This window comes from Balaenoptera acutorostrata, chromosome X, assembly GCF_949987535.1.
Source record: "Balaenoptera acutorostrata chromosome X, mBalAcu1.1, whole genome shotgun sequence".
In the NCBI taxonomy this organism is placed as follows: domain Eukaryota; kingdom Metazoa; phylum Chordata; class Mammalia; order Artiodactyla; family Balaenopteridae; genus Balaenoptera; species Balaenoptera acutorostrata.
In genome coordinates this window covers 61,794,093-61,806,167 of record NC_080085.1, presented here as the reverse complement: position 1 = coordinate 61,806,167, position 12,075 = coordinate 61,794,093, and the positions used below count along the sequence as shown (strand labels likewise).

The 12,075-nt window shown below is 38.0% G+C and overlaps 1 protein-coding gene across 22 annotated transcripts in view; it reads right to left on the bottom strand.

The window, feature by feature from the left end:
• TAF1 (TATA-box binding protein associated factor 1) overlaps positions 1–12,075 on the bottom strand; it is a 120,837-nt gene that overhangs the window by 53,597 nt on the left and 55,165 nt on the right. Inside the window, exon 33 of one of the 22 annotated variants that reach the window (XM_057538315.1) lies at positions 11,023–11,124. The exons of the other annotated variants lie outside the window; for them this stretch is intronic. Within the exon in view, the coding sequence (XP_057394298.1) occupies positions 11,060–11,124 (65 nt within the window). The 3' untranslated portion in view covers positions 11,023–11,059. Of the gene's footprint in view, positions 1–11,022; positions 11,125–12,075 lie in introns of those variants that run through there. 22 annotated transcript variants of the gene reach the window in all.

The window sequence follows — 12,075 nt, the reverse complement described above, 5'->3', positions numbered from 1 at the left end:
AGTGATATCATACGATATTTGTCTTTCTCTGTCTGACTTACTACATTTAGTATGATAATCTCCAGGTCCATCCCATGTTGCTACAAATGGCATTACTTCATTCTTTTTTATGGCTGAGTAATATTCAATTGTGTGTATGTATGTGTGTATATATATATTACATCTTCTTTACCCATTCATCTGTTGATGGACATTGCTTCCATGTCTTGGCTATTGTAAATAGTGCTGCTATAAACATTGGGGTGCATGTATCTTTTTTTTTTTTCTCGCTGTCCCGTGTAGCATATGGGATCTTAGTTCCCCGACAAGGGATTGAACTCATGCTCCCTGCAGTGGAAGCGTGGAGTCTTAACCACTGGACCACCAGAGAAGTCCCCTTGCATGTATCTTTTTGAATTAGAGTTTTCATCTTTTCCAGATAAATGCCCAGGAGTGGAATTGCTGGATCATATGGTAACTCTATTTTTAGTTTTTTTTTAAGGAACCTCCATACTGTTCTCCATAGCAAGCAGCCACAGTATTTTTAAGAGCAAAGTAGAAATCCAATTTAGATTTTTTTTCCAGAAACATTCAAAATGATATTCAGTTCACTCTTTTGCCTTTTTGAGTCACATATGAACAGATTTTACTTAAACAAGATCACATACTTAGATGAATGAAAAATTGTCCATAATATAATGTCAACTGAAAAACGAAAATTGTAGAACAGAATATATGCTTTCATTTGTCAAAAAAAGAAAAAGTATATGGTGTGTACAGAAAAAGGCCCAGAATGCTTCACACCAAAACTAACACTACTCTGGAGAATGGGATGGGTAAAGGAGAAGGACAGGGAGATTTTTCCTTTTCACTATATACAATTCTATATGGTTTGCTTTTTTTTAATGCACATGTAACTTTTTTATGATGGAAAATTTTAGTTTAAGTTATATACCTGAATTTTACAGAAATAATTTGGCAAAGATTTTAAAACACTGATAATCTCCAGTGTTGGACAGGCTGTAGGGAAACAGGCATTCTCCTTCACTGTTATTTTTATTATAAACAGGTATGGCCCTTTTGGAACACAATTTTAGAACATCTATCGAAATTTCCTACAAAAATATTCCTACAAATGTGCAAGGATATCAATTATGATATATATATATATATTTATGCTATGGAATGTATTAAAAAGAATGATAGAGATCTCTATGTACTAACAATAAGACAGGATCAGTAAAGATGTCAATTCTCCCCTAATTGATCTATAGGTTTAACTCAATTCCTATCAAAATCCCAGCAAGACTTTTTTGTAGATATAGACAAGATTCTTCTAACATTTACGTGGAAAGGCAACAGAATAAGAAAACAATTTAGAAAAAGAATAAAGTGAAAGGAATCACTCTGCCTGATGATAAGACTTACTACATAGCTACAGTAATCACGGCAATGTGCAGAGGGACAGATACATAGGTCAGCGGAACAAAGTAAACCCAGAAACAGACCCACACATTTAACTGATTTTTTACAAAGGTGCTCACAGCAACTCACTGGAGTAAGAACAGTCTTCTCAACAAACAATAATGGAACAATCGGACATCCACAGGCAAAAAGAAAATGAACCTCAACCTAAATCTCATGCCATATATAAAAATAAATTCAAAATGGGTCATGGGGCTTCCCTGGTGGTGCAGTGGTTAAGAATCTGCCTGCCAATGCAGGGGACACGGGTTCAAGCCCTGGTCCGGGAAGTTCCCACATGCCGTGGAGCAACTAAGCCCATGCGCCACAACTACTGAGCTCACGCGCCACAACTACTGAAGCCCGCGTGCCTAGAGCCTGTGCTCTGCAACGAGAAGCCACCGCAATGAGAAGCCTGCACACTGCAACAAAGAGTAGCCCCCGCTCGCCACAACTAGAGAAAGCCCGCATGTAGCAATGAAGACCCAACGCAGCCAAAAATAAATAAAATTAATTTTTTAAAAAATGGATCATGGATTTAAATGTACAACAATAAGAGAAAACCTTTGTGACCTTGGGTTAAGCAAAGACTTCTTAGAGACATACCGGAAGCACAGTCCAAAAAGAAAAAATTGATAAATTGGATTTCATCAAAATTAAACATTTATGCTCTTGCAAAGTTACTGTCAAAAGACTGAAAAGAAAAGACACAGGCTAGAAAAAAATCTTTGTAAATCATATTATCTAGGGACTTCCCTGGTGGTGCAGTGGTTAAGAATCCGCCTGCCAATGCAGGGGACATGGGTTCGAGCCCTGGTCTGGGAAGACCCCACATGCCGCGAAGCAACTAAGCCCGTGCGCCACAACTACTGAGCCTGTGCTCTGGAGCTCGTGAGCCACAACTACTGAGCCTGCGTGCCACAACTACTGAAGCCCGCGTGCTGCAACTGCTGAAGCCTGTGAGCCTAGAGCCTGTGCTCCACCAACAAGAGAAGCCACTGCAATGAGAAGCCCGCGCACCGTAACAAAAGAGTAGCCCCCGCTCGCCGCAACTAGAGAAAGCCCACGAGAAGCAATGCAGACCCAACGCAGCCAAAAAAAAAAAAATCATATATCTAATCATATATCTAATAAAGGGCGTACCTATAAAGAACCCTCAAAACTCATTAATCATAAGAAAACAACGCAATTAAAACCAGGGCAAAGAAATGAACAGACACTTCACCAAAGAAAATATATGGATGGCAAATAATCACATGAAAAGATGTTTAACATCAACAGCCATGAGGGGAATGCAAAGTAAAAACACAATGAGATAGATGAATGAATACAATTTTTTAAAATAGTGGTAATACTAAATACTGCAGAGAAACGATGATTCATACATTGTTGGTGGGAATGCAAAGTGGTATGGGCACTCTGGAAGAGTACAGCAGTTTCTCACAAAACCACACATACATCTACCATCATATTCTTAAGCATTTATCCCAGAGAAATGAAAATTTATATTCACACAAAATCCTGTACACTAATGTTCACAGCAGCTTTATTCATAATAGCAAAATACTGGAAAACTGAATGTCTTTCAATGATTGAATGGTTGAACAAACTCTAGTGAGATGGAACACTACTCAACAATTTAAAAAATTAACTACTGACACACACAATAATCTGGATGGATCTCAAGAGAATTATATTTAGTGAAAAAAATCAATCTCAAAAATATTATATTATTCTTTATATAACATGCTCAAGTTTCAAAACTATAGAGATGGAGAAGAGCAAAGAGGTTGCCAGGGAACAAGGAGAACGGTGGGTGCACGTGGAGGGACATGGAGGCAAAGGGGTAGCGTCAGGGAGTTCTTTTGTGATGACAGACCAGTTCTAAACCTTGATGGTGGTGGTGGTGGTGTGATGGCATAAAACTGCATAAAACTATACACACGCACAAATGAATATAGATTTTTTTAAAGGTGCAAATTGAATAAGGTCTGTAATCTAGTTAATGGTAATGCATCAATATCAATTTCCTGATTTTGATATTGAACCACAGCTATGTAAGATGTCACCATTGGAGAAAGGTGGGTGAAGGGTATATAGGACTCTACACTATTTTTGTAATTTCTTGAGTCTAAAATTATTTCAAAATGGAAGCTTAAAAAAGAGGATCAGGATATATTCATGAGCAAAGAGAGCAACTTACAGAATAATTATCTATAAAAATGACAATTTTTGTAAAAAAAACCCCAAAAGTTAAAAACTATTTATGTGTAATTACTTAACATGTTTTGTATAAGTACAGAAAAAAGTATAGACAGATATACGCCAAACTGTTACCTCTAGGGAATAAAACTATGCGAGATAGGAGCGGGAGGGCAGGAACAAGTGTGTGTTTGTTTTTTTTTTTCCCAGGAGAAGGATGGATTTACCACTTGCAGCAAGTAAGGAGAACACTGGGGATCTTTCCCAAAGCAGTGTCTCCGGAAGAAGCTTTAATATTTAATTCTATCTATTTCTGTATTGTTTGACCTTTTTGTAAGTATGAATTATTAAAGAGGTCTATGTGACAGGAATGTGAATGATAGGTTAGAAAGAGATAAGTCTAAAGGCTGGGACACTGGCCAGGTGACTACTTATTGTAATAATTTAGGCAAAATATAATGAGGGTTTTAGTGATATGCTGGAAGTTGGGGATTTATTCAAGGGAAAGAATCAAAAATAACTCTGAGGTTTCCAGATGTAGCTACTCAGTGACACTAGTACCTCATTCAACCCAGATTGGAAACAGTAAAGGAGTGAGTCAAGTAAAGGACAGAGGGAGAAAACTGGAATAGAGACAGGTTGGAAGAACACTCAGTTTGAAGCATGTTTCAAGTTCCACTGGGACATCCAACAGGAAATGTTCAGCAGGTGGTTGGGATATATATAGATCTTTCCCCAGAATAGAGTTGAGAGTCATCAGGGAAGAGGTAGTAATTAAAGTTGTAGGAACAGGCAGAAGAACATTCAGTAAAGGAGATTGAAAAGGAATGGTCAAAGAGGTAGGAGGAAAGTAAGAGCTGAAAGTTGTTATGAAACCAATCATACTACAGTTTCAAGGAAGAAATGGTCAGTAATGTCAAATACTGGGGTGAGGTCAAGATAAGGACTTGAAAAGTGCCCACTATACCAGGCAATTATGTAATACTGTTCACTTGGTATGCCGGGCAGGGTAGAACCAGATTAAAGCTAAGTGAGGCATGAATGGCAGGTAAAGAATAGGAGAGAGACGTTACATATTCGTTTAAAAGAAAAAAGAAAAGGAAAGAAAAAAAAAGAAATCCTCATCCATGCTACAACATGGATGGTTGAACCTTGGAAACATTATGCAAAGTGAAATACAAGCCAGACACAAAAGGACAAATATTCTATGTACTGTATGATTCCATTCATATGAGGTACCTAGAAGAGGCAAATTCACAGACAGAAAGTAGAATAGAGGTTACCAAGAACTGGGGGAATGGGAGAATGTGGTGACTGTTTAATGAGTACTGAGTTTCTGTCTGGGATGATGAAAAGGTTCTGGAAATTGATAGTGGTGATGGTTGCACAACACTGTGAGTGTACTTAATGCCACTGAATTGTAAACTTAAAAATGGTTAAAATTGTTATGTTGTGTAGATTTTACCATTTTTATGATCAAAAGAGATTTTATTCTCTTCAGTGATGTGAGAGACTTAACCTGTATGTAGGAATACTTATATCTTGGCCCCAATCTAAGGAGAGTCATTGACAAAAAAAAACAAAGAACCTTAATATTTATTAATGGCCAAACTTACAGAGTAGTCTCAAGGACAGACTTAGAAACTAGTATACAGAAATACTTTAAGCATTATATTAACCTATGAACAATACTACTCTTCAAACTGATTGAAACCTTTAGATTTAATAATCACTTTGGAGGTGGGGAGCACATGTACAACAGTAGCAAAACTTTTAAATTAACTAGGAATAGGGACTTCCCTGGTGGTGCAGTGGTTAAGAATCCTCCTGCCAATGCAGGGGAAACAGGTTCGATCCCTGGTCCGGGAAGATCCCACATGCCGTGGAGCAACTAAGCTCGTGCGCCACGACTACTGAGCCCACGCACCGCAACTACTGAAGCCCACGTGCCTAGAGCCCATGCTCTGCAACAAGACAAGCCACTGCAATGAGAAGTCCGCGCACCGCAACGAAGAGTAGCCCCTGCTCGCTGAAACTAGAGAAAGCCCACGTGCAGCAACGAAGACCCAATGCAGCCAAAATTAAAATAAATTTATAAATTAATTAATTAATTAATTAACTAGGGAAAAACTCAACAAGAAAAAAGTAGATGCTCAATAGCAACAAAAACTATAAAACATATAGAAATAAACAAAAGATGCCTAGAAATTATACAAAAAACCTAGAAGTTTTTGTTGCGGGAGGTAAAAGAAAATGTGAACAAATGAAGAAACATGAGCTCCTAGATGAAGAAACGTATTATTATAAAGATATACACTGTCTTCAAATTAATCCACAAATTAAAATGTCAATATTATCTACCTACCTACCTATCTATTTATGGACAAGATAGAATCTAACAAAAATGATCCTAGAGTGTATTTAGGATACTTGGGTGAAGATAGTCTAGCAGAGGAATTTAAAATTATAAAGTCTGAATGATGATCACAGTGATACTATCTGGTGGTAACAGTGCAGATTGGATAAACAAACACATAAAACAAAATAGAAAGCTCCAAAATAGGTCCAAGAATATATATAAGAATTCAGTATATGATAAAGGTGGTATTTTGTACTAATGTAGAAAAGGATAGTCTATTCCATAAATACAACTTGGACACTGGCTGATCCTTTGGAAGAGAAAATAAGTTAGATATTTACCTTATACCTTAGATTCTATTTATAAAAATCAATAAACATTCAAACGTTTAAAATGTTATATGTATTAGAAAAAAATACAGTTGGATATCTTGGGGGTAGGGAAGGTCTCTTAAACAATTATACCAAAGATAGAAATCATAAAGGCAAAGACTGATAAATGTAACTACATAAAAATGAAGTTTCTGTATGTCAGAAAATACCATAAACCTAAAAGACCTCTGGGCATGATAGAGTAACTGCTATTGGACTAGTCTTCCCACTGTAACCGGGAAACTGGAAAAAACATATGAAACAACTGTTTCCAACCAGGAAGTATAGGACTGTGATTCTTGGGAGAAAGGAAATAAAGGAAGTGAGCCCTACAATTGTCCTTGGCTTTCTGCCAAACCCAAGAAAAGCACAGCAGTCTCGCTAAGCCATACAGCCAGATAGTGGAGTCTGAGGAGGCTACAACAGCTGTAAATTGCAGGACAGATCTGGAGAGAAGAGAACTCCACAGAAAAATAACCTAAGATCTTCAGAAAGGCTCTCTTGAGTCTTCAGCTGAATACTAAGCTGCACATGTACATGACAAAACTCCGGAAAGAGTCCTATAAGCAGAACAACTATTAGAGCTCACACAGGGTTGGGAATTACTCAAACAAAAGTGTAGGAAAAAACTACCCTAGAGGGCTTCCCTGGTGGCGCAGTGGTTGAGAATCTGCCTGCCAATGCAGGGGACATGGGTTCGAGCCCTGGTCTAGGAAGATCCCACATGCCGCGGAGCAACTAGGCCCGTGAGCCACAATTACTGAGCCTGCGCGTCTGGAGCCTGTGCTCCGCAACAAGAGAGGCCGCGATGGTGAGAGGCCCGCGCACCGCGATGAAGAGTGGCCCCCGCTTGCCGCAAGTAGAGAAAGCCCTCGCACAGAAACTAAGACCCAACACAGCCAAAAAAATAAATAAATTAATTAATTAAAAAAAAAAACTACCCTAGAGATTTTTTGGGTAAATTTATTTTTTATCTAATCTAGATTGTAGGGTCCTATTGAGCATTCTAAAACATCAGGCACTCAGATTTTATGATATATCATCTACTTATTGTAGGTAAGATGGCTTCTTCTTGGAGTTGACTTTTTGGTTTGAAGAACACCGGAGGAGGAACTTGCTAGGAAATTCTTTGGGAAAAGGGATTTCGTCATGAATAGCTCGGCATAATCTATTGGTACAGACTATGCAGTTTACCTTAAATTTAAATCAAACGTTAAGTATTAAGGCCTCTGCCAACTACTTAAGACTTTGTGGCTTTGTTAAGACCAGTAAAAAATGTGGGCTGTGTTTTTCAGATAGGATTTCTTTATCTGTATGACTCTCTCACTGACATGGAATGTTGTGTGCCTTTTAAGACTACTGCAAATAGTTCCAATCCCAAGTTTTGGGTTTCCTTGATTATTAACGTTCCTTCAAATGTAATTTGAACATGAACAGAGGCTCTGAGATTGATTCAGTACCTATGTGGTATCTGGAAGGCCTAAAGGCCTAAACTCCGATATCAGTGTGCAGTCCATCACCACCACCTCAAGTACAAGACTGTGTCCTCCAATGTGTACTGCATACTTCCAGGTGCAGTTTCATCTGGAGTATTACTTATCTTCCACTTGTTGCCCGATGATAACCTTAGTGTTAAGCATTCTAGCTATGTACAATATAGCTCATGTGTCATATACATGATAATACGGGATATGTCAATGAAGGTATATAAAATGCTATGGAAATACGCCACTATGCAGTGTGATATTATGTGTGAAGGATCTGAATGGAAAGAGTCAAAATAATGTTAACTAGAGATACCATTCTACTAATTTTGGTAAGTAAAATTTTTTGAAATAAAAATTTTAAAGCAGGGAATAGATTCCACATGGACTTTGTTACTGTTAATTAGAAACAGGCAGGTTCGTATCTGGCCAAACCAACACAGTTTTAAACAAAAGTATTATTTTGTGTATAGTACCTGATGGTAGGAAACATCTCATATGTGCCTTCAACTCCATGATGGGTGTCCTTTTAGTATAAAAAATGTGACATTTCTTATCTCATGACACCACTTACCCTTACAGCCCTATTCAGAGGTTTCTTACACTCTCACCCACTGGTTAAGGATGCGGGGAAGACAGCCTTCCAGGCTGTCCACTGCTGCTACCAAATTATTATTTACTTCCCCTTGGGGAAAAGAAAAAAATCCCTCCTACTTTGAGGCTTGTTCTCTACTATGCCAGAGGTTGAAAACCAGCTGCCTTGGAGCCAGATTTGGCCTGCAGATAGATGTTTTTATTTGGCTTGCACAGTTAAAAAAATTTTTTTTTAACTATTTGCAAATATGAAAAAATTGGGAAATGTCATACACACACAAATCCAGATTTTCAGCTTCTCCTGAAAAATTAAGATACCTAGTGACACTGGATACTCATCTCCTTAGGAAAACAATCAGATGTAGTAAAGTACAAGCCTCTTTAGATGGAATATGTATTCTTCCAGTTTACCACAATCCACACCTGGCCCACCTCACTCATTTACATTACTTGCCTGGCCCCTATAGGCCACTTGAGTCTGAGATCTTTGCTCTTCACCTTTACTCACCATCATTAACCTACTCACATTCACCAAGGACTTGCACACCTGGCACAATCTTCTTGGCTCCAAATCCCTCCCCATCATGGTGGGTTACTCTAACGTTCACATGTACCACCCATCCAAAATCCTTGCAAATCTTCATGCCAATGGTTCGCATCTCCACTCCAGCCAAACATATCCACGACTATATCCAGAATGTTGTCTTTACTAAAAACTGCTTCACCTCTGGAAGTTTCAATGCCAACATACTACACTTCCTTATCACAGCCTTGTATCTGTCCAGTTTTTTCATTCTCTCTCTCTGATCTCAAGGAAACTTGCATCCCCATTAACTCCTGTCTCTATCAAGCCTCTCCTGGCTTTAGTTCAAAAACTAAGGCAATGTGTAGCAGTATACTGAAGAAAGCTATAGGATCACTGTCATTTATCTTTCTTCATCAGCAGTTTTACTTGAAGATGGAGGTGAGAGTGGGGGTGGGGGAGGGGGAGGATATAAAATAATTTGGTAAGAAATTTGAAACATGTTAAAGTACAAAGAGATTTCGCCTAATACAAAATCAGTATAAATTTAAAAGATAAAACATGAATTGCCAAAGAAATTTCAAGCTTTTGTAGAGCTGCTTTGGGATAGTCCCCCTAAACTAGAGGCTACGTAGTCATAATCCTCTGCTATAAAGGGACCTTTGGTGACAAAGTTTGAGAAGCTCAACCATCAACTTTTTTTTTCTTGCTAACACTGTCAATTCCCGATCTTTGTGACACATCCAGAAACAAAATCCCAATCCTGAATCAATTCTACCATCTGCCTTGTTTCCTCACGTGGTTTGATGAGCACTGACAAGTTACCCAACTGTGCCAATTGATGCTGTTATAAAAATGAATGATCTCCAACTTCAGCTGGACCCTCAAAGGCTGCTCAATATTTCTGAAATGTCTCTAAGTCAGCTCCTTTTCAAATTTCCTACAACAGATAATTCAAACCCTTATCTACATTTCTCTTCAAATTCTCTCTCCCACCACCTCACCCACTCTTAGCAAAAGACCCCGTTTGCTACTTTGCAGAGAAAATGAGAGGCTACTGGGCAGAAACTTTCTCAATGTTTATATTCCCATTCTCATAGGGATCCTATCTTAATATTCTTAATTTTCTTCTCTTTCACCTATACAAACGTCCCCTCTGTCCAAATGCCTTCGTCCCCTCCAAAACATTGATTACAGTCTTCCATCTTCCCTTCACGGGCAAATTTCAGTCTCCACTTAATTCTCACTCATTTATATCTTCTGTAGTCTGGCTTTTGATTCTACCACTGCACTGAAATAGCTCTTCTAATGACCGTTCTCTTTGGTCTTCTCTGTAGCACTTGACCTGTTGGCCATTTTCCTCTTCTCTTGGTTTCCAGGACATTACTCTCTTCTGGTTTTCCTTCTTTCACTCTGGTCACTCCTCAGTATTCTCCACCTGATCCCTTAAATGTTGATTTGGTATTTGTTGAGTATATTCTCATCCTACATTCTCTCTTAACAGTGGTTCTTAACTTTTTTGGGTCACATACAACTTTGGTAATATGATAAAGCTATGGTCTGAAAAACATACAACCATATTTCACCTACAGCATCAGGGGGTTCAAGGAATGTACCCTACTCCCTATTTGAGCTCATCCACTTATATTTTTATATGCTGATGATTTGAAAAAAATATCCATATGTACAAATAGTACAGACTTCTCTTCTGAGCTTTGGACCTCTATATAGCTAACTACCTACTGAAAGTCTTCACTTGGATGTCCTATCTCAATACAAGATAGCCCAAATTGAACTCTACCACTTTTCTCCAAAACCACTCCTCCTGTATTTCCTATTACAGTCAGCCCTCTGTATCCACAGGTTCTGCAACCATGGAAATCAACCAACTGTAGATTGAAAATATTTGCAAAAAAAATTCCAGAAAGTTCCAAAGAGCAAAACTTGATTTTTCTGCACACTGGCAACTATTTACATTGTATTTATAACTACTTACACAGCATTTACATTGTATTGGGTATTGTAGGTAATCTAGAGATGATTTAAAGTATATGGGAGGATGTGTGTAGGTTATATGCAAATACTATGCCATTTTATATAAGTGACTTGAGCAACTGTAGATTTTGGTATCCATGGGAGTCACGGAACCTGCAGATATCGAGGGACAACTGTATTAGTCAATGGCACCACCAGTTTGCCCAAGTCAGAATTCTGAATGTCATCTGACTTATCCATCCTTCCAAAAAATGGGAATTTCTTTATTTTTAATTACAAAAGTATTTCATGCTCAATTAAAAAAATTCAAACACCTAAGTACAAAAAGGTATAAAGTGAAGATTACCCTCCACCTCTCCCTTTAGTAATTCTATTCTGTGACAACAATTGAACAAAATAGTGACTGAGCCCTTTAGATGGGGGATGTGCTCTCCAGTTCATCCATTCCTACTGAGCCTGTTTTACTCATTTATGTTACCTGTCTGGCCTCCATAGGATCTGAATTTGCAACTCCTTCTGTAAATACTGTTGAGTGATCTAGTTTTCAACAGTACATATCTTGGATATATTTTGATATCAGCATATGTAAGGTACAGCTTTATTTGTTAGCTAATCTACCATTCTGATGGCTAAACAGTATTGTCATATAGATGTACCGTAATTTAACCAATTTCCTATTGTTGGATATTTAGAATGCTCCTATATTTTTGCAATTACAAACAATGTTGCAATTACAAACATATGTACATTTGTACGTATGCCTTTGCAAACCTGTGTGGAGTATTCCTTTGAGAGATGAACTTGCTTAGTCAAAGGGAATACACATTTATAGTCCTCTAAAAAGTTTGTACTGATTTATGTTCTCACCAAGAGCATAAGAGTACTTGGCATCATTTTGAATTCTCCCTGTCCTCTCCCATACCCTCAACTTCCAACCATTTATGAAGATATCAATCCTACTTCCTCAATATCTCTACCATCTGTCCCCATCTTTCCATTCTTATTGCTACTTAACTTAGTTCAAGCTCTCAGTACTTTTAACTTGGACTGCTGTCAATAGTTTCTTTACTGGTCTCCATATTTCATTTCCCTTCCTATCTATTC